The sequence below is a fragment of the Mastigoproctus giganteus genome, chromosome 9, assembly GCF_048544385.1.
Source record: "Mastigoproctus giganteus isolate SK-2022 chromosome 9, ASM4854438v1, whole genome shotgun sequence".
In the NCBI taxonomy this organism is placed as follows: domain Eukaryota; kingdom Metazoa; phylum Arthropoda; class Arachnida; order Uropygi; family Thelyphonidae; genus Mastigoproctus; species Mastigoproctus giganteus.
This window is the reverse complement of record NC_143583.1, coordinates 216,352,915-216,377,259: the sequence shown is the minus strand read 5'-3', so window position 1 is coordinate 216,377,259 and position 24,345 is coordinate 216,352,915. Positions and strand designations below refer to the sequence as shown.

At 38.9% G+C, this 24,345-nt stretch overlaps 1 protein-coding gene across 1 annotated transcript in view; it reads right to left on the bottom strand.

The window, feature by feature from the left end:
• LOC150081122 (succinyl-CoA:3-ketoacid coenzyme A transferase 1, mitochondrial-like) overlaps positions 1 to 24,345 on the bottom strand; it is a 233,504-nt gene that overhangs the window by 172,132 nt on the left and 37,027 nt on the right. The window contains exon 3 of the mRNA XM_090380930.1: positions 10,677 to 10,779. Within this exon, the coding sequence (XP_090237056.1) occupies positions 10,677 to 10,779 (103 nt within the window). The remainder of the gene's footprint in view (positions 1 to 10,676; positions 10,780 to 24,345) is intronic.

Sequence of the window (24,345 nt, the reverse complement as noted above, 5' to 3'; positions counted from 1 at the left end):
TATTCTTTAAACTTAGTAAATGGTACTACACTGACAGTGGTAGAGAATGAAAGGGACCTGGGGGTGGTTGTGCAGGCAGATATGAAGTTCTCTGAGCAGTGCAGATGGGCTGCAAGCTCATGGTGTATTGTCAATGATATATAGGAATTTTTCTAGCAGGGATAAGGAGGTGATTATTCCCTTGTATAAGGCAATGGTCAGGCCACACCTAGAGTACTGTATACAGGTCTGGAGGCCTCATTTCAAGAAGGATGTAGAGCTGCTGGAGCGAGTGCAGAGAGGGGCAACAAGATTGGTGAATGGAACAAAGGGGTGCTCTTACGAAGAAAGGCTTAAGTTTTGCAAATTACAGTGTCTGCAGTGTCTGGAGACTAGGCACCAGCGAGGTGATCTGATAGAGGTGTATAAGGCCTTGAATGGTTTGAGCATGCTCAATGCTGATGGGATTCTTCCTCTTGCTCAGAATCATCACCTGAGAGGGCATAAATTCAAATTGAGGAAGGACGGATGTAGGATAGACGTGCGGAAATTTGCCTTTAGCCAGCGGGTGGTTGGTTGGTGGAACAGACTTCCATCCCTTGTCATGGAAGTTGATAGCCTAAATACGTTTAAGGCTCAGCTGGACAGGTATTTTGAACCAACAGAGGGGTGAAGTGGAAGTGGGGTTTTTTTTTTTTTTTTTTTGGCTGATGCTGCATAAGCTTGCTTTCTTGCATCAAATGCCTCTACTAATGCTAATGCTAATGAAACTGAAATAAGGCATCTACAAAAAAAGCATATCCGCAACCAAATAAAAAAGCAAATTTAAAAGTAGTAATTAGCCAATTTAATTAATGTGATAATCATGAAACTTTGCACTAACCAAAATTATCTGTGGTTAGTTGGTTGGGTTTTAGGCGCTTCAGTAACAAAAGCCACGTTGCTCCATGTATATTGTATATTGCATGTGTTCTGATGTAAATTTTCTGTTTGCTGGACAAAAAACCAGATTTTCCAGGATAAAAATTCCATGCTACCCTTGCCTGAGATCGACTTATTAAAATTAGAAAATAGGATATTTTTACCACAGATATTTTAGCATTAGCATTAGGATTAGTAGAGGCATATGATGCAAGAAAGCAAGCTTATGCAGCATTAGCCAAAAAAAAAAAAAAAAACCCGCCCCCATTTCACCCCTCCGTTCGTTCAAAATACCTGTCCAGCTGAGCCTTAAATTTATTTAGGCTATCAACTTCCACAACAAGGGTTGGAAGTCTGTTCCACCAACCAACTACCTGCTGACTAAAGGCAAATTTCCGCACAACTATCCTATATCTGCCTTTCCTCAATTTGAATTTATACCCTTTCAGGTGATTATTCTGAGCAAGAGGAAGATTCTCATCAGCATTGAGCATGCTCAAACGATTCAAGGCTTTATACACCTCTATCAGATCACCTCGCCGGTGCCTATTCTCCAGACACTGTAATTTGCAAAACTTAAGCCTTTCTTCGTAAGAGCAACCCTTTGTACCATTCACTAATCTTATGGCCCTTCTCTCCACTCGTTCCGGCAGCACTACATTCTTGAAATGAGGCCTCCAGACCTGTATACAGTACTCAAGGTGTGGCCTGACCATTGCCTTATACAAGGGAATAATCACCTCCTTATCCCTGCTAGAAAAATTCCTGTATATCATTGACAAGACACCAGGAGCTACTCTTGCAGCCCATCTGCACTGTTCACAAAACTTCATATCAGCTTGCACAATTACCCCCAGGTCCTTTTCATTCTCTACCACTGTCAGTGTAGTACCACAGAGTTGATACATTCTGGGGTTACTGTTTCCCATATGTAGTACTTTACATTTGTCTATGTTAAAATTCATTTACCACCTCTCAGCCCATATGCTCAACCTTTCCAGATCCTGTTGCAGCAGCATACTGTCAGTAGTGTTCTTAACAATACTGCCAACCTTTGTATTATCTGCAAACTTGGACATTAAGTTTGATATAGCATTATCAATATCATTTATAAATACAGAAAACAACAATGGACCCAACACTGAACCCTGAGGAACTCCACTAATAACATTAGTCCACAATGGGCAGTGTTCATTGATTACCACTCTCTGCCTTCTCCCCCTCAACCACCCCTTTATCCATAGCAGCAATTTGTTTCCAAAGCCACACTGCTCCAATTTGTGCAGCAGTCTTCCATGTGCAACAGTATCAAAATCCTTTCTAAGATCCAAATATATAATATCAAAGTTATTCCCTGCTTCCAGTTCTTTTGTGACTGCATCATAGTATTCAATCAAATTGGTCAGGCAAGACTTTTCCTTAACAAAACCATGCTGTGTCTCATCTATAACTGAAGTCTTGTCTAGATGATCCTGCAGTGCTTCTTTAACCAGTGACTCCACTAATTTTCCTGGAACAGAATTTAAACTCACAGGTCTATAATGTCTCCCTTTGATCCTCCCTTGTAAATTGGGGACATATTTGCACATCTGCAGTCTATTAGTCCCTCCCTTGAGTCCAAAGAAGCTCTCATAATTCTCATAATTACGGCTAAGGGTTTGCTTACTTCCTTTGCTGTGCCTCCTTTAATATAACTGGATAGATCCTATCCATCCCGGGTGCCTTTTTTATGTTTATCCTCAACAGTTTTTCCTCCACTTTCCTCTCAGTTATTACAAAATCATCTAGCTCACTTCCAGAGTTGACTTCACCTCTGCCATTCCCCTTCCTGAATAACTCCTCATGTGTGAATGTAGATGCAAAATACTCATTTATTTTGTTAGCCACCTGAGCAAGATCATCAACAGTTGAACCATCAATATCCAGTGGACCAATCTGATTCATCCCTTTCCTTCTAGAGTTTACATAGGTAAAGAATTCTTTTCTCTTTCTCTTAGCATCCTTTGCCAAGGATTTCTCATAGTGTGCCTTTGCTTGCCTAATCTCCTTTGTGACTTGGTAACAGACCAGCTTATATCTATCATTGGCTTCCAGGTCACCCATTAATTTATATGTATCCCTTGCATTTTTCTTCTCTGCCATATGTCTCATTAGTTCATCTGACATCCATTTAGGCCTAAACCTTGAATAATATTTCTTAGTTGGTATGTAAAACCTAGTAGCTTCCAAGATAAATTCTTTGAATGCTTCTCATTTTGAATTTGCTGTTAGTAACATCATCAGTTGGTTGCACTGTATAGAATATAAATACTATATCTCAGACCACTGTAGTAACCTTTATGAAAGCAAAAACCCTTCCTTTTACCCCTGATGGTAGTTATTTCTTTGAGTAAATCCCACTGCAGCACACTGTGATCACTGCCACCTAGTGGTTCCTTTATCTGGAGATTCTTAATGCATGAAGAATCAATACTGATGATCAAATCAAGAGTATTGCTCCCTCCAGTTGCCTCCCGAGCATGCTGATGTAGAAAACAATCATCCAATAAATCCACAATAGCCTTGCTAGTGTGTGAGTGACCAACCCACAAATACCAGTCAATATCTGGGAAATTAAAATCTCCCATTATAAGACGCTCTGAATTACTGGCCCACTCTATTTCCCTATACAGTTTCTTATTATACTAATCAGAGTCGTTAGGCCTATAACACACTCCTACTCTCAATTTTGATATTCCAATGCTTATGTCACACCAAACTGACTCGAGACTGCACTGTCCAGCAATGTCGACTGGCTTCACTTCCTTGGATTTTATGTGTTTCTTAACTAATAGCATAAACCCCCCTCCCTTCCTATCCTGTCTATCCTTTCTGTACATATTGTACTCCTAAAATTCTAGTTCTGCATTCCTTATATCTGTGTGACACCACGTCTCTGATATCCCAACAATATCTGCCTTTGATGTTTTGAGCAATACCTCAAATTCATCTAATTTATTTACCAAACTCCTGGCATTGGTGTACATGCAAGTATACATGCACCCGTTCTTTTTCTTAGCTACCCTAACACAACCCATGTGTTTACTTGTACCGCAATGACTCCCAGCAATCTCTGAAATACCCTGGATCTTGTTTTCCAGGCTGCTGCTCATTCCAATAGAAGCAGTGCAAGAATCACTTTCACCTCTGCCAGTGGCTACTGTTAATCTATTAGTCCTTGTATCCCAGTAAGCTAGCAGTTTTCTGACCCACCTAACACTGCCTCGATAGCATCAGCAAATATTCTTGCACCCTTTCTATTTAAGTGTATCCCATCTCTGAAGAAGCAATCTCTCCTGTTAACAAGTACTTGAGGTTGTCACAGACATTCTCTCAGATAGGCCAGACAAGCTGTAATTGCTACCTGGGAGTCTAAAACGCTGATGAAACTCATATTCGGGTGACACTCAAGTCAAGTGGACCCAATTTCGGCAAAGTCCGGACAGTCTGTGACAGCCAAATCGTCTGCTTGCACCTTCACAATGGTGGGATGTTAGTAAACCTGGGTATAACCTCCATGCACAAGTACATGGTGGGTGACCACCTAGGTAAACCAACGTAAACAGGGGTCGAGATGTGGCACCCACACGACATAGAGGAATGCCGCCCCTCTATGTTACCAGGCAGTACTAGGTGGTAGATAACTCTCATCAATCGGTACAATACCACCACTTTGCTTATTGGAGGCTTGAAGTGGTGGAACCCATGTTTAGTCTCTAGAGCTAAGTTCTGGTCAACCCTTCCCTACCTCTTCCATCATGCAGTATGATTGATGACATTGAGGTTATGATGAACATCGTGGCAAGATCCAATATTCCTTACATTTTGAGGGTACAGCTCTAAAACGGTGTTCGCAGGCCGGCCGCTAGTCAGTACACCAGACCAAACCTATTGGTAACTCTCTAGGAGTCTTCCGGATCAGCTAGTGTATAATATTGCTACTTCTACTCTGCCAGATAGTGACTGGAGGGAGTCCAAGTAGTGTGTATGCGGGGAGCATTGTCGAGGCCACGTTATGTCAAGGATCTGGGTATATTCTCATCATGTGTACACCATATCGAAAAATTTCATTACTTCATACAGCATGTCCCACCCACGTTTTTCTTACTATTGAATACACCATTAATTGTCAAACTAATAGAGCCAGCTTATCTGCGAAAAGTTCTAAACCTCCTAAGCACTTCCTAATTCATTTCATAACTATACATGGTCTCAATTCTAATCTCAACGATGTCCATTTCAACTTACAGTCTGCTAAACCCTATGTAGTTTTTCTGACAGAATCTCAGTTATCGGTTGATTCAACTACTGCTCATCTCAGATGCCCGAATTATTCGCAATATGATTCCCTTCGCCTTAAAGGTGGTACTTGTGCATATGTCCGTTCTGATATTCCCCGTCAGAGACTTGGCAATTTGAAATCTCCTTTCTTTGATCTTCTCTGGCTTAAAATCTCTCTACCTCATTGTGTCAAATTCATCTGTTCTCCCAACTCCACGATTCACTTGGAGCTCTTTGACTTCCTCCCTTTGCAACTTGACTTTCTCCAGTTCAACTTCTTAACAGTGAGGTAATTTTTATCGGTGATTTTAATGTTCACAACTCCAGCTGGCTTCTGTTTTCTAGTCACACTGACCCAGCTGGTCGAGATGCTGAGGCTTTTGAAATTACTAATGACCTTGCACTGATTGTTCGTTTACCTACAAGAATACCGGACAATCCTAATCATACAGCCAACGTGCTTGATCTTTTTCTCACAAACAACCATTAGAATTAGCATTAGCATTAGTAGAGGCATATGATGCAAGAAAGCAAGCTTATTCAGCAACAGCCAAAAAAAAAAAAAAAAAAAAAAGAAACACCACTCCCATTTCACCCCTCCGTTCGTTCGAAATACCTGTCCAGCTGAGCCTTAAATTTGTTTAGGCTATCAACTTCAACAACAAGTGATGGAAGTCTGTTCCACCATCCAACTACCCGCTGTCTAAAGGCAAATTTCCGCACATCCATCCTACATCTGTCTTTCCTCAATTTGAATTTATGCCCTCTCAGGTGATTAATCTGAGCAAGAGGAAGAATCCCATCGGCTTTGAGCATGTTCAAACCATTCAAGGCCTTATAGACCTCTATCAGATCACCTCGCCGGTGCCTAGGGTCCAGACTCTGTAATTTGCAAATCTTAAGCCTTTCTTCGTAAGAGCAACCCTTTGTTCCATTCACTAATCTTGTTGCCTTTCTCTGTACTCGTTCTAGCAGCTCTACATCCTTCTTGAAATGAGGCCTCCAGACCTGTATACAGTACTCAAGGTGTGGCCTGACCATTGCCTTACACAAGGAAATAATCACCTCCCTATCACTGCTAGAGAAATTCCTGTATATCATTGACAAGACACCATGAGCTACTCTTGCAGCTCATCTGCACTGCTCAGAGAACTTCATATCTGCCTGCACAATTACCCCCAGGTCCTTTTCATTCTCTACCACTAAAGGCCGTTTTCCGTTTTCTAGTCACACTGACTTAGCTGGTCGAGATGCTGAGGTTTTTGCAATTACTAATGACCTTGCACAGATTGTTCATTTACCAACAAGAATACCGGACAATCCTAATCATACAGCCCACATGCTTGATCTTTTTCTCACAAACAACCCTTCTAAGTACACGATCGAAGTGAGAGGTCCTTTACGCACTTCAGATCACAACTTGGTGATTGTCTCTTCCCCAATGGAGCCTTTATCTCATGGCTATTCACAACCTCATGTTGTTTGGCATTACATTAATGCAAAATGGGATGACCTGCAAGATTTCTTTTCCTTAGTCGGATTACTGTTTCAAAACTTCTGATGTCAACGTTTGCTCAGATCGTATCAGTGAAATTATTCTTGCAGGAATGGAATCCTTTATCCCATGCTCCACTTTAAAATCTCGTCCTTTATCTAAACCTTGGTTTTCCAACAAATGTGCTAAAGCTGTCCAAGAGAAGAACGTTGCAAATCGTAATTAGCTTGTTTCTATTTCTTCAGTTTCATTTTCTGCCTACATCAAAGCACGCAACAATTGTAAAGCAGTTATTAATCAGTCCAAACTAGAGTTTGAACAGGCTAAGAGTAGAAAACTTGCTTCTTGCCCTAATGGTAGCCAAGTATTCTGGTCTCTTGCCAAAGCTATTGGCCGCAAATTTTGCCCATCTCTGCTCCCACCTCTGTCCAAACCAGATGGTTCTGTTGTCACTTCAGGCAAGGATAAAGCTCACTCGATAGCATCCCATTTTTCTTCTAACTCATGTATTAATGATCTTGGTAAAACACCTCCCACCATTCCCAACATGCTCCATTCAATGCCTCCTGCGGTCTTCCGTCAAAAGGATGTCAGAAGGATTTTAACGAATCTTAATGCTAAGAAAGCTCCATGTCCCGATGGTATTTCTCTACTTGTTCTCAAAACCTGTGCTCCTGAACTTACTCCTATTCTTTGCCGCCTTTTTTCACTTTCTTATTCCAAAGGTGTTTTTCCTTCTGCTTGGAAATTTGCTCATATCTAGCCAGTTCCTAAAAAGGGTGACAAATCACTACATCCAATTATCGTCCTATTGCAATTACTTCTACTCTTTCTAAAGTAATGGAGAAATCAATTAACCGCCAACTCTTAAACTACCTAGAAACCTTCCGTCTGATCAACGATCGCCAGTATGGATTCCGTCGGTGTCGATCCACTGGTAATATTCTGGCTTATGTTACCCATTTATGGTCAAATTCAATGCAAAGGTTCAGTGAAACACAACTAGTTGCTCTTGACATCTCAAAGGCTTTCGATCATGTTTAGCATAAAGGTCTTCTAAACAAGCTTCCATCTTATGGTTTGCCAACTGTTTTTAGTAATTGGTTATCCAATTTTCTCTCTGATCGCTCACTGAGGGTGATGGTAGATGGCTCTCTGTCTTCTAACTTCTCCACTAATGCCGGTATCCCACAAGGTTCAGTTCTTTCCCCCACTCTTTTCCTTTTGTATATTAATGACATTCTTCCTTTGACTGGAAATCCTATCCATAGTTTTGTGGATGATAACACATTGCATTCCACTTTCCATTTTGAGAAACCTTGCCCTGCTCAATCAGTAAATGCTGATCTTCCGGTAATTCTCCAGTGAGGCAAAGACAACTTAGTTGATTTGAACCCTTCTAAAACTCAGTCTTGTCTTATATCTCGGAAAAAGGATTCTTCTGCTCCTATGCTTATCTTTAGTGACACTACGATTTCTAGGCAAAATGATATATCTCTTTTGGGGATTACCCTGACTTCTAATCTCTCTTGGCACAAGCACACCAAATATTGCTTCCTCTGCATCAAAAAAACTTGGTTTTCTCTTTCGCTCTCAGCGTTACTTTTCTTCCCAACAGCTGCTCACTCTGTATAAATCGCAAATCCGCCGTGCCATGGAATATTGTTCCCACATCTGGGGTGGTGCCCCTAAAACCTCTCTCAGGCTTCTTGATTCCATTCAGAAGTGGGCAGTTAGGTTAATTAATAATTCATCTCTAACAGAGTCTCTCCACTCACTGTCTCGTAGATGTACTGTTTCTGCTGCATGCCTCTGCTACAGATACTTCCATGGGTGCTGTTCTTCTGAAATGGCTTCTATAATTCCCGCTCTCTCTCTCAAAATAGTCCGAACACGTGCCGCCACCAGCCAACATCCATTTACAGTCCAACTTCAAACTCAGAGAACCAACTTTTCATCTTCCTCGTTTATTCATTCAACTGCCATTTTCTGGAACAACCTTCCTTCATACGTATTTCCTGAAAATTAGTCTACGGAAGTTCAAGTCCAATGTCAACAAATATCTTCTTTCGGCTTCTCAACCTCCGACCCAAGCACAGCGCTAAGTACTATAGGTTCCAATACCTCTCGTGTTTGTGATTTACATTTAAAAAAAAAAAGTATAGACCAGGCTAAAAAAAATTCTACCCGTTGAACGTTTCACAATCTTTCCATGGCCGAATTGATTGACAAGGCTCTCATCGTATACTCCCTCCTATCGTGTCTGGGCAAAATGCAGACACTTTCAAATTCAACCCTAATTCACGGCTTTTTTTCAACAGTGACCTGTACTTGTTAAGTAATTCCGCCGGTCTCCTACTCTTAATATCATTAGTGCCAACGTGCCCTTAAAAGATGATATCCTCTCTACAATGTCATCAACCTTTGCCCCTGGCAGACATACCCTGGTCCTGTTCCACCTATCGTGTTTACATAGCATGTTCCCCGTTTCCCTGACAATAGAGTCACCAACAACCAAAGAAGGACTTTTATTTTGTGTTACTTCAACCTTTTTAATTTTATTCCATTTAATATGGAAATTATTAAGTCTAACATAAAAAATAAATGATTTATCTGTTATTTTTTATGTTAGACTTTATTTGTGGTTTCTTCAGAAATTTATCCAAATCCGTTTAAACATAGTTTACTATGTTTAAATCGATTTGGATAATTTTCTGAAGAAGTCACAAATAAAAGTGCACTTTCTAAAGCAGCATTTTCAAGATTCGACATCCAGTAGATTCTTTTTACTGCTAGTTCCTCCTTCACTATCCATAATATCTTTCACTCTAATAAGACAATAAGAGAAATCAAAATAGGGAACAAAAGGAAATATTTATTTTTTAATGCTAAAATAATGACAGTTATTTCACAAACACCACATTACTGACAGTAATCACAGTTTAATTATATCAAAATCACAAATTAAAATTTGCAAAAAAATCATACAAATTATAATCAAACATTATAATAATATAAAATATCATTATAATAATATAAAATATCATTATAATAATAGTAACATTATAATAATATAAAAATCAAATAATAATATTAATATACTTAAATAATCTTAATATTAATACTTAAAGGCTAAGCTCCATTATTTGGGTAACATCTGTCTCTTTGCAGGGTGCGTTTTTTAGAACGGATTTATTGGACGGTCAAATTCTGTAATTGGGTGAATATTGTGAAGGCGTTTTCTTTCTATTTATGTCGTCGGGGGGGGGGGGGGGGGGGGGGGGGGGGGGCATAGCTGGTAAACGAGTTCGCGATTTAAAAACAGCATCAAGTGGGGGGAAAACACCCTAGGCATATCAACATAGGACAGTGGGCGGGAAAGCAGTGAGTGGCACCTGTCAATCACTGATCTGGAGTTTTACCTACTTAAATAATCTTATTATAATAATAACAAGAAAATGGAATATTGTTTCCTGGAAATAATTTTACCGGGGATATTTTTTTCCATTCATTTAGAATGCTACCTCTTCATCTCAGCGTTTATTGATGAAATGGAAGAAACCGAGTATTTATAAAAACCATTAATGCTTTTAAGTTATGTTAAATTAAATATGTAAAGATTTTTATTGATCAAAACATGATTAGGGCAGCAATATTAACCAGGAAATTTTCCCCAGGTAGAATGTCAAGACTCAAAGAAACAATATATTTTTTTTCCTTTTTTTTATATTACTCTTTTTTTATTTTCTGCTTTTTATATATATTTAATCGATGTTTTTATTTGAAAGAGAGTAAAACTACTTTGTTTTTATGCTGTATTTAATCACAATACCACTGTTCATAGTATGAACAGTGGTATTGTGAAGGGATATGAGAGCAGACTTCGCCGAGGAGCCATTTTATCTCTGGAGAGCACTGAAATATATATTACAAATAACAATAATAAAGAATTTTAACTAACCTCCAATCAAAAGTTTTGTTCCATCAGTAATATCACAAATGGCTTCTGTAGCACTACTGCAGAAACTAACATTTCGTCTGATGCTTACAGAAAAAACTGTTACCTAAAAAAAAAAAAAAAAAAAAAACACACACACAGAGGAAATTAATGGAAACAAAAAAGGTACAAATAAAAGATTTACTATTACTATTATTGAGAGGCATGTCATTTGTATGGATTCTAATTTAACATTAGTAGATTTATAATGAGATCAGATAAAGTACTGATTACATTAACTATCCAGTGCCAGAATATGGTAAAGAGTTAGTTTCCCAAACCTGATACCTGATCATGGTTAGCAAAGAGAACATCTGAAATTACTTTATAATGATGATGTACCCACTTAGTGGCTCAATTATATTTCCCGGGGATATCTAACTGAAATGTATAAAGTACTGAAGGGATGGAGTAAATTGAATAATGAATAATAAGGGTACTTAAATATAAATCCATAGGTGAACTTTATGACATGAGAATACTGGATGTCATAAAGTTCACCTATCTATAGCAGATTGTCTAACATTGGGATAAGTTGCCTTCCATCTTGCTGGAGGCAGTGAGTCTGGCTAAGCTTAAAACAGAATTGCATGATTAGCTTGTGAGGATGGGAATGATGTAAAGATTCTGTTTTATTTTAATTATTATTATTTTATTTATTTTTTGTAAAATAATAAGTGAAGTTTACCTCAATATAGTACGTAGAACACTTCCGTATGATACTCTCCAGAAATTTTTGGAGAGTATCATACGGAAGTGTTCTACGTACTATATTGAGGTAAACCTCTTATTATTTTACAAATATTGATATCATATCAACGTAGAACGTATTGAGCATTATAGCTCTGGTTCATACTATCTAATTTATTTATTTTTGGCTGAAGAAAAAAGTTCACTTCCTTGTATCATTTGACCTTACTAATAATAGAATTAAAAAGAGTTATAAAGGTGTGTCCACATGGATCTATATCAGACCCTCTCTGTGAAATATTTTTGACAGCTTAATGTAAATTGATTATCCAGGCGTTATTTTGACAGCAAATGCCGATGATCTCATATTCGTAAAAGGCAATTCACACACTGTGGTTGCAGAAGGAGCAGCGCTTACAGAGAACTATGTAGTGATGGGCATTAATCAAATGAATAATAATCTAATATTTCAATAATCGAAATAATTCAGAATTAGCATTAGTAGAGGCATATGATGCAAGAAAGCAAGCTTATATAGAATCAGCCAAAAAAAAAAAAAAAAAAAAAAAACACCTTTCCAATTTTACCAATCCATTCACTCTAAATGTTTGTCTAGTGCCTGGAATTTATTTAAGCTGTCAACTTCCACAATAAAAGATGGAAGTCTGTTCCAAAAATCAAATATCTGCTGGCTAAAGGCAAACTTCCGCACATCTACAACTGTCGTTCTTCAATTTGAATTTATATCCCCTCAGGCAATTAATCTGGGCAAGAGGAAGAATCCCATCAGCACTGAGCTTGTTCAAACCATTCAAAGTCCTATACACCTTAATCAGATCACCTCGCAGATGCCTTGTCTCTAATTTGCAAACCTTAAGCCATTCTTCGTGAAACAAAGTGAATGAAACAAAGAACCCTTTGTTTCATTCACTAATCTTGTTGCACTTCTTTGTACTCGTTCCATCAACTCTACCTCCTTCCTAAAATGAGGCCTCCAAACCTGTATACAGTAATCAAGGTGGGCATGACAATTGCCTCATACAAAGGGATAATCACATCCTTGTCTCTGCTAGAAAAGTTCCTATATATCATTGACAAGATAGCATGGACTACTCTTTGAGCCTGTCTGTACTGCTCAGAAGCTTCACATCTGAATTCTCAGGTACTTTTCATTCTTTACCACTTTGAGTGTAGTACCACACAGTTGGAACGTTTCTCTTGGTTTACTGTTACATATGGAGTACTTTGCATTTGTTAATGTTAAACTTCAGTAGCCACTTCTCAACCCATTTTCCTAACTTTTCCTGTTGCAGTAGCAAACTGTCTTTACTGTCATTAACAACCCTGCCAAACTTTGTATCATCAGCAAACTTGGACATTAAGCCTGATACACCTTCATCAATATCATTAATAAATACAGAAAATAACAATGAACCCAACACTGTACCCTGGGGGACTCCGCTAATGACATTGGTCCACAAAGAGCATTGTCCATTGATTACCAAAGAGCAAACAAAGAGTCCACAAAGAGCAAAGTGTCCATTGATTACCACTCTCTATCTTTCCCCACACCACCATCCCTTTATCTATAGCAGCATTTTTCCCCCAATACCGCACTGCTCCAATTTGTACAACAGTCTTCCATGTGCAATAGTATCAAAAGCCTTCTAAGATCCAAGCATATGATAACCCCAGGGGCTCACATCTGGTGAGTATGGGCTTGATATCCAGCTCAGGGTCCTGAGCTGGATATCATCGTTCTTCTCTTTTTTGGTGATTCCTTTCTACTTCTCTCTCTCTCTCTCTCTCTCTCTCTCTCTCGGAGTAATTCAAAATTTTTTTTTTTTTTGGCTTGTGCCAGTATAAACCTCAGGCTTCCTTGCACCATATGGATAATGATAATAATATCAAAATTATTCTTTGCATCCAGCTCCTTTGTGACTACATCATAGTATCAAATCAAATTGGTCAGGTAAGACTTCCCCATAACACACTCATGCTGTGTCTGAACTAAAACTGAAGCCTTGTCTAGATGATCCTGCAGTATTTCTTTGATCAGTACCTCCATTAATTTACCAGGAACAGAAGTTAAACTAACAGGCTTGTAATTACTTGTAGAGCCCGAACTAGGGTGGGCTAGTGGAGTTCGTCGGTAATGGGAGGGATGAAGTCAGTAGACAGAGCATTCAGATATCAATCACTACATTCATGGAGACAATCTGGAAGGGGACCCTTTTCTAAAATTCAACCCTTCTCTTTCTTGGTGATTCCTTTCCATTTCTCTCTCTCTCTCTCTCTCTCTCTCTCTCTCTCTCTCTCTCTCTCTCAGGGTAACTTCGAATTTTTTTTTTTGACTGGTGCAGCATAAGCCTTAGGCTTCCTTGCACCATATGAATAATAATAATATCAAAATTATTCTTTGCATCCAGCTCCTTTGTGACTACATCATAGTATCAAATCAAATTGGTCAGGTAAGACTTCCCCATAACACACTCATGCTGTGTCTGAACTAAAACTGAAGCCTTGTCTAGATGATCCTGCAGTATTTCTTTGATCAGTACCTCCATTAATTTACCAGGAACAGAAGTTAAACTAACAGGCTTGTAATTACTTGTAGAGCCCGAACTAGGGTGGGCTAGTGGAGTTCGTCGGCAATGGGAGGGATGAAGTCAGTAGACAGAGCATTCAGCCATCAATCACTTCATGGAGACAATCTGGAAGGGGACCCTTTTCTAAAGTTCAGCCCTTCTCTTTCTTGGTGATTCCTTTCCACTTCTCTCTCTCTCAGGGTAACTTGGAATTTTTTTTTTTTTTTTGGCTGGTGCAGCATAAGCCTCAGGCTTCCTTCCACTACATGGCTAATAATAATAATAATAATAGCCAGACCAATCCCCATCAAAAGAGGAAAAGGAATTCCCATCAAAAGAGGAATCCCCATCAAAAGAGTCTTTCAGGGAGATGCTCTGAATCCACTGTGGTGTTGTCTAGCACTCGACCAACTCTTCACCATGCTTAATGGCAGCAAGTACGGATATAACCTCAAAGAAGGAAGAAAGAACCTGTACACCCTCAACCGCCTGATGTACATGGATGACATCAAGCTCTAGCAACTACTCCAAATCACTGAAGAATTCAGCAACGATATCAGAATGGAATTTGGTCTAGACCAGTGGTCCCCAACCTAGGGCCTGCGGGCCGGATCCGGCCCACCAGATGATTTCATCCGGCCTGAAAGACTATTTCATCCGCCTCGTGAAATTTATTCTATAGAAATCTTTTCTGGTTGCAACACATCGTATATAAGGATATTTTAATCAAAATATAATGTAAATACGTCCAAATATAATTTTGTAACATTGTTGCAACTCTATGCGCTTCCACTTGGTAGCAGCGTTTCTTGCAATTTCGGAAATCCCAACAGTGCGAGTGCCCAAGGCTATAAGTCTATAGCCTCGAGTATTTCCATAGCAGCAATTTGCTTCCAATGCCACACTGCCCCAATTTGTTCTGCAGTCTACCATGTGCAACAGTATCAAAAGCCTTTCTAAGATCCAAATATATGATATCAAAGTTATTCCCTGCATCCAGTTCCTTTGTGACCACATCATAGTATCCAATCAAATTGGTCAGGCAAGACTTTCCCTTAACAAAACCATGCTGTATCCGAGTTATAACTGGATTCTTGTCTAGATGATCCTGCAGTGCTTCTTTAACCAGTGCCTCCATCATTAATTTTCCTGGAACAAAAGTTAAACTAACAGGTCTATAATTACTTGTGTCAGCCTTTGATCCTCCTTTCTGAATTGGGGTCATATTTGCAGATCTCCAGTCTATGGGTACCTCCCCTGAGTCCAAAAAAGCTCTCATAATTATGGCTAAGGGTTTGCTTACTTCCTTTGCTGCTTCCTTTAATATAACTCGATAGATCCGATCCAGTTATATTAAAAAAGGCACCTGGGGGTACCTTTTTTATGTTTATCTTCAACAATTTCTTCTCCACTTTCCTCTCAGTTATTACAAAATCATCTAGCTCACTGCCAGAGTTTAAATCACTTCTGGCATTCCCCTCCCTGAATAACTCCTCATGTAGATGCAAAATACTCATTTAGTTTGTTAGCCACCTGTGTAACATCATCAACAGTTGAACCATCAATGTCCAGTGGACCAATCTGATTCATCCCTTTCCTTTTAGAGTTTACATAGATTAAGAACTATTTTCTGTTTTTCTTTGCATCCTTTGCCAAGGATTTCTCATAATCTGCCTTTGCCTGCTAAATCTCCTTTGTGACTTGATTACAGACCAGCTTATATCTATCATAGGCGTCCATGTTACCCATTCATTTATATGTATCCCATGCATTTTTCTTCTCTGCCATATGTCTCATTAGTTCATCTGACATCCATTTAGGCCTAAACCTTGAACAATATTTCTTAGTTGGTATGTAAAGTCTAGAAGCTTCCAAGTTAAATTCTTTGAATGCTTTCCATTCTGAATTTGCTGTTGGTAACATCATCAGTTGGTCCCACTCAGAATTTAAATTCTGTCTCAGACCACCGTAGTCACCTTTACGAAAGTAAAAACCCTTAGTTACCTCTGTGAGTAAATCCCACTTCAGCACACTGTGTTCACTGTCATCTAGTGGTTTCTTTATCTGCAGATTCTTAATCATGAAGAAACACTACTGATAATCAGATCAAGAGTATTACTCCCTCTAGTTGCCTCCCGAATATGCTGAGTTAGAAAATAATCATCCAATAAATCCACAAAAGCCTTGCTAGTGACCAACCCATCAATTCCAGTCAATATCTGGGAAATTGAATTCCCCCATTATAAGATTCTCTGATTTACTGGCCCACTATTTCCCTGTACAGTTTTTTATTACACTCATCAGAGTATAAACAGAAGCAGTGCAAGAATCACTTTCACCTCTGTCAGTGGCTACTGTTAATCTATTAGTCCTTGTATCCCCCCAAACTAGCAGTTTTCCGACCCACCTGACACTGCTTTGATAGCATCAGCAAATATTCTTGCACCCTTTCTATTTAAGTGTATCCCATCCCTGTAGAAGCAGTCTCTCCTGTTAACAAGTACAGACCAAGCTGAAAAGAATTCTACTCCTTGAGTCTTGCATAATCTTTCCAGGGCCGAATTGATCGACAAGGCTCTCATCATATACACCCTCCTATCGTGTCTGGGCAGGGCAGAATTGCAGACACTTTCAAATTCAACCCTAATTCACGGCTTTTTTTCAATAGTGGCCTGTACTTGTTAAGTAATTCTGCCGGTCTCAAATTCAGGCTGTTTTGAAGGCTAAAGGAGGCTCAACACTCTACTAAGTAGATGTACCTAATAAAGTTGCAGCACAGTGTACCTTCATCAATATCATTAATGATCATAGAAAAGAACTGGAGACCAGCGCTGCACTCTGTTATTGTTGGAGTGGGATATTAGGGGCATCACTGACTAAGTCATATTGCTCCGTGTACGCTGTCTGTAAATTTCGTATCTTCTGTGGTCGATTTTCTGTTTGATGAACGAAAAACATGAGGTTCCGGGAGAAAAAACCATGCTACCTTTGCCTGAAATCGACTAGTTTAACCACGTTGTGAAAAGCCTATAAAAATTCCTCAGGTCACTGAACTCTCCAGTCTCAGATGATAACATCAGTCCATGAAGAAATTAATGGAGCGATTTCCATTAATAACCACTCTGCCTTCTCTCACTCAACCTTCCCTTTATCCAGAGCAATAACTTCTCCCCACTGCTCCAATTTGTACAGTAGTGTTTTTTCTATAAGGCTCTTCGGAAATCCAAGCATATGATATCAAAATTATTTTTTGATATCATATACTCGGTGTCATATATTTTTTGATATCATATGCAGAGCAGTAACTTGACTACACTGCTCCAATTTGTACAGCAGTCTTTTATATTTAAGGCTCTCCAGAAATCCAAGTATATGATATCAAAATTATTTTTTGATTTCATATACTTGGTGTCATATATTTTTTTATATCATATTTATTCTAACATGTACTACAACGACCGTATTCATTTTTGTTGAAATATACTTTTAAAAATTAATTCATGTCAAATATCGCACTAAATTTGCCGCTAATGATGTTAGAATAAATTCGACTTGCACTATAAGTTGTACATCCCCACGATTTTTCAATTTTTATCCTTTTAAATAACTATTGTAAACACGAATAGCTCAGAGTTCATGAGAAAAGGCAACACAGTGAACTAATTTTATTATTATTATTATTTCTCCCTGGATAACAACAACCACCCTGTGTACTTGGTAGCAATACCCATCACGAGATGGAACCCTCGTGACGGGTATTGCTACACGTCACGAGTCAGAGTGAGATACTATGGGCAGTGGATTACATATACCGAACATGGAGTCTCTTCCCAAAATATTACATACACATTTTATATATACACAGTATTTTATTATTATTATTATTAGCTATATGGTGCAAGGAAGCCTGAGGCTTATGCTACTTGGGAATGTTTTTTTGGCTGGTGCAGCCAAAAAAACATTCCCGAGTTACCCTAAGAGAGAGAGAGAAGTAGAAGGGAATCACCAAGAAAGAGAAGAATGATGATATCCAGCTCAGGACCCTGGGTGTGCCAAGCCCATACTCACCAGATGTGAGCCCCTGGGGGGGGGATATAATATTGGTTTAGACACACCATAGACAACTCTTAAAGAAAAACTATGATAATAGTGGGAAAAGCATCATTTCATCTGTAACTCATATTGTGCTCATCCTTCACAACGAGTTGCTCATGTATTGCACTACTTCGAATAAGTAATGCTTCACTAATAGAGAAGACTATTGTTACCACCACTACCACCACCCAGGCGGCACCGTTTCAAAGCTTGTTGGCTTTTTATCGGAAGGTGGGCAGGTACCCCGGTATTGCAAGTGAAGCGTTACTTATTCGAGATTCACTTGAATAAGTAACGCTTCACTTGCAAGTGAAGCGAGTGAAGCGTTACTTATTCGAGATAGTGCAATACATGGGCAACTCGTTGTGAAAGATGAGTAGATATGGTGTATCTACACCGATATTATATAGTAATGTTTAGTATGTACTTTACATAGTAAAAAATGGATAAAGGAACTGAAAAATGAGAAAATATATTTTCAGTCATTTTTTATTATACGTCACACAATGTAAGAATGAATGAATCCAGAGTTGTTCGTGTTTTTTTGTATTTTTTTTTGTCGTATTTTTTTCAGATAAAATTGTGTCGTAGCATTTAGTTGTTTTTAACTTTGCGCTTAACATTTGTTGTACGATCATGAAGAAGATCGTTCTCATAAAAAATATTTCAAGTTCTTGGTCAATTTTCTCAAGGGAAAAAGTTTTAATTCTTTAATTTTCAAATCCTCGTAACTGCGAGGACTCAGATACAGGGACCCCCTGTAAATAACGTAACGTAAGTCCGAAGCTACGTAAGTCGGGGACTTGCTGTACTGTATCGAAAAATGTTCAGCAACCTACGTAAAAAGTATGGCGAAAGGTGAAAAAGCTTACCACGTACTACTCGAGTGTCCAATACGATGCTTTCCTTTATTTTTTACGATGTCGATGTTATATCTAATAGCTTCCCATTATTTTTTACAGTGTCGCATATGGTTTGGTCACCAACATTATAATGGTTCTGTAGAGATTTAACGAATACACCGTTTTCAAACTTTTGAATATTTCAAATTTTTGTTTAATTGAAAGCACAACTCTTGCGTTTGCCCATCATTTTCGTGATTTCTAAACAAAAAAAAAAAAAAAATAGTTACTATAAAAAATAATTCCGACATCCCTGGCATAAATAACGAAACAAAATTTGTCCTTTTGCGGTGCAACTGAACACAACAATCGACTCGATGCACTAAAACAAACTAAACATGTGAATAAAGTTTTTAACCCCAGGGGCTCACATCTTGTGAGTATGGGCTTGGCACACACCCAGGATCCTGAGCTGGATATCATCATTCTTCTCTTTCTTGGTGATTTCCTTCTACTTCTCTCTCTGTGGGTAACTGAATTTTTTTTTTTTTTTTTTTTTTTTGGCTGGTGCAGCAAAAGCCCCAGGCTTCCCTGCGCCATATGGCTAATTATAATAATAATAATTTTTTTTTTTTTTTTTTTTGAGCCGCGGTGTGAAGACAACGGGGATTGCAAGATAATAGGTACACTAAGCTCCCAATGACGACTTGCCGCTTCTTGTCACTTATTTACTACTTGCAAAACATCTGTTTATACCTGTTATAGTTATTACTTAAATGCTATGATTTCTGGTTGAGTTATTTTTATTTTTTTTTTATTTGGAGTCTTGAAGTGTACCGGTTAATCCGATCCCGGTTAATCGAGTCTGCTGTATTTACAATTCAGTAATTCCATACATAACTTATATATTTACACAACTGTTAGGGAAGGCATATTTTACGAGTCAATAGCTTATCAAATTATTGGCCCCGCGTGCCAAGCGTTATAGTGATCAAGCGCTTTTCTGAGAGATTCCTAGAGCGTTTTCTCAAAGATATAGTTCTGTTTCAGTTATAAAAGTTTTCTTACTTTCCGTTGATTAGGCAACTTAGTCTTAGAAATCGTAAGCAAGTTTCAGAAAGGAAAAACATCTTTCTTCTTTTTTTCTTTAGATTAACGTACTAACTTTTATACCGCTTGGTTACTCTAGCGGCACTGCTCCTGCCTCCCCGTGGCGGGGCCGGTAACCTGGGTGAAGAAATCCACTCTCTGAAAGGAGCAAAGATGGATAATAATATGTATCTACCTTTAGAGTCATTGAGCTCAAGATGAGACACAAATGACAGTGAAAATGACTTCTCTTAACCCAAGAGGCTGAGAACAACCCCTCAAGAAGAGATACCATCATTCCTCATTCTCCACTCTCTCTCAGACCAGCCTCTGAGTAAGTTATCGCCATTCTTTATTCAGAAATGTATTGAGTCTGTTGCAGGTTCACTGAAAACGGTAAGGCGACTTCAGTCCGGGGATATTCTGGTAGAGACCATTAAATCTCAGCATTCTGCAAAGTTATTAAAGCTAACCTTTGGTGGACAACCAATAAAGGTTACTCCCCATGCCACACTAAACTCCTCGAAGGGAGTAATTGCAGAATGGGACTTATTAAATGTATCAGAGGAGGAAATAGTCCAAGATCTTCGTGAACAAAAAGTAATCCAAGCAAGGAGAATCCTGACTCGGAATGATGGTATGCTTGTTCCCATAAGGAGTATAATCCTCACTTTTAGCTCTCCTATCCTACCAACATCTGTTAAAGCAGGCTATCTTCATTGCCGTGTCCGTCCTTACATCCCGAATCCAATCAGGTGCTATAAGTGCCAAACATACGGACACTCCCACAATGTATGTAGAGGTGAGGCAATATGTCCTAATTGTGGATCAAAGGATCATAACCACTCTGAATGCACTGCTGCTTCTCATTGCCCAAACTTAAAGGTAATCACCCGGCTTTTTCCAAAATATGCGAATTATGGAAACAAGGGGAAAAAATCCAAAAATATAAAGTCGAGAATAAAGTCACATACACAGAGGCGAAAAGACAAATACTCAAAACAGAACCAAAGCGTACATCTGACACTGCTGCTAAACAATTTCAGTCAGTAGGTATCCAAACAGATGTTACAGTTCCTCCAAATATATCCATAGCTGATTGGGCACGTTCCTTGCTCTCTGCTTCCAAACAGTGTCCTTCACAACAAAAAGCTGAACAAGCCAGTAACACCCTAATTACCATTCCAGCCGACGTGCCGCAAACAGCAAAACAAAAAGTGGCAGAAACTAAGGTACTGCCCACCAGTTTCAACGGGAATGGATGTTAACCAACGCTATGAATCAGTTGATGGTATATTAGAACTTCATGCGACCGATGAGATGGACGTCACACGTCCCTACTTTCCAAAGAAAGAAAGAGAAAGAGAGAGCGAAATTGGATCGATGCAAGTAAGTTTCAACTAAAAAGCAGTCAGAAACAAAAATAAACAACAAAACCACTTAATGGAAATGGAATTGTAGAGGTGTTCGCAATACAAAAGACGACTTATGTGATCTCATCGACCGGTATGATCTAGCACGCATATCCCTACAAGAAACCTACTTAAATGCACGACTGTGTCCCACCATTAAAAATTATACCATCTTCAGACGAGATAGGAGTATAGACTCGCCAGCCCGCGGAGAGTTACAATTCTTGTGAGAAACAACGTTCCATCGAAACATATTGCTCTTCAGACTACTTTTGAAGCAGTGACAATGCGTATTGCAATTGGCATCACTCTTATAATAGCGTCAATATATATCCCTCCTAATTTCTCATTCTCTTCAGATGACCTAGAAAATCTAATTGACCAGCTACCATCTCCGTTCTGCTTGCTCGGAGACTTCAATGCACATCATTCGCTGTGGGGATCTCCAACAATTGACAAGAGAGGTAAGCTAATTAACTCTCTTGTCAATTGTTGCTGAGTTGATAAGCATCCTTTCTTGATGCTTATCAACTCAGCCTTTTAAACACTGAGTGCAATAGATCTCTCTCTCTGTTCTCCATCCATATATACTATTATGGAGTAGTCTGTTCTTGAAAACCCACTGAACAGTGATCACCTGCCCAATACTCTGCAAACTCCAAACACGAAGAAACTCCCCTTCACTACATCGCTCCATTTGAAAATTCCGTAGGGCACACTGGAGTGAATATGCCTCTCATGTTCAGTTAGATGATAAAATAATACAATCTCAGACCATAGAAAATGTCACGTAACACATTACTAGTCAAATATTACTGGCTGCTACCATTGCAATACCAAAATCTTTACCGGGGAAACGGAAACACAGTAACTACTGGTGGAACCAAGATTGTACGCATGCCAAACAGGAAAAAAATAGATCTTGGAATTTATTTCTTAAATTTCCCACAACTAGTAACCTAATTAATTTCAAAAGACTGAAAGCAAAGTTCCGCCAAATAAGAAGGAAAGCAAAGGAAGATGACTGGATTAGCTTTTCCTCAGGTATAAATAAAAACACGGACAGCAGAATCATCTGGAGGAAAATTCAAATGCTCAATGGCAAATATGTTCAGTCCACATCTACAATCCTAAATTGGAACGGGAAAGAGTTGGCATCACCGGGAGAAATAGCAAATGCCTTAGCAGAATCATTTGCCAGCATATCAGCAATATCCACCTTTCAACGAATTAAAAAATCTGCAGAACAGCATAAGATAAATTTTTCTACGACAGTTTCACACCCATACAACCAGCCATTCACATTAACAGAATTTCTAGGGGCGCTCAATTAAACAACCAGTAGTGCTGCTGGGCCAGATGGGGTCTATTATATAATAGACCGTACCTTTCCGCATGACTACAGATCGTACCTTTCAGCATAACTACAGGCCGATTTCACTGACTAGTTGTTTAGGAAAAGTCTTGGAAAAAATGGTCCACAAACCGCTAACGTGGTTCCTGGACGCAAAAAACTTACTAAACAGCAGCCAGTATGGATTTCGAAAGATACCACCTGGCGATATGGCGTACTTAAAGATCTCCATTCTTTCGGCTTGAGAGGCCAGTTACCTCAATTTATTCAAAACTTTCTACGCAACAGAACGTTTCGGGTAAGGTATAGGAACAATTTATCCAAATCATTTGAACAAGAGGAGGGTGTACTGAAGGGGTCCATTCTCAGTCCAACATTATTTGCAATAAGAATTACAAATATGACACGGGAAGTATGAAATACAGTAGATTAAATACAGTAAAATCGTACGTTTGCCGATGACCTTATTATCTCTTGTCAATCCCAAATTATGAACACCATTGAAAGAAAACTTCAAATTTCCATAGCTAAAATAGAATCATGGACACTACGGAATGGTTATTCTTTAGCAGATAAAAAATCAACTGCAATTCATTTTTGTAAGAAACGCAAACTACATCCGGATCCATAAATATTTTTAAAAAACAGCCTGATTCCTATCACCAACAATTTTCGTCTGTTGGGATTATTTTTCGATACTAAACTTAACTTTGCTTCCCATATATCTTACCTTCGAACTACATGTCTTAAAAAAACTGAACATCCTAAGAAGTATCTTTGCTATGTCCTGGGGTGCTGACAGAAGCTCTCTCCTTCATCTTTATAGAGCTTTAACAAGATCACGCCTAGATTATGGGTCACCTGTCTATGACTCCGCTAGGAAAAGTTCGCTATTACGTCTGAACACCATACAGCATAGTGCCCTTAGGATAGCTGTGGGAGCCTTCAAAACATCTCCAGTCCACAGCCTGTATATTGAGGCAAATGAACCTCCATTGCATCTAAGGAGAAAATCCTTATTGTGTAACTATGCACTAAAGATTAAGAGTATTCCATCACATCCTAGTTGGCAGCACTTGTTTAACCCTCAATACACCATGCTATATCACAATAAACCTAATGAGAATCGCCCCGCAGGGTTTCGACTGCAAGATCTCATGATCAGTTGGAACATTAATTTTCAGAATGTACCTTGGTACTCCTGAACCTCCCTGGACTGAATTCGTACCTCTCTGCGACAATTTCATTTTAAGATGGAGGAAGAACTCCCTGGATAATACAAATTTTCAACAGCTCCATATATCGCATTCCTTGGAAAACTCAGAAAAAGTACATATCTATACATGTGGCTCCAAAACAGATACAGCAATAGGTGCTGCAGCAGTTTCTTCCACCTTCTCAGTAGCTGTGTCTCATTCTGTTGAATGCAGAATTATCCACAAATAAAACTGGCTCTACATAATATAAACCATTTCCATATCAAGGAATCTTTGATATATACATTTTCTCCCTCTCACCTCATTCTTAAAGAGATCCGATCTACGTTATTTCACTATCAAACAG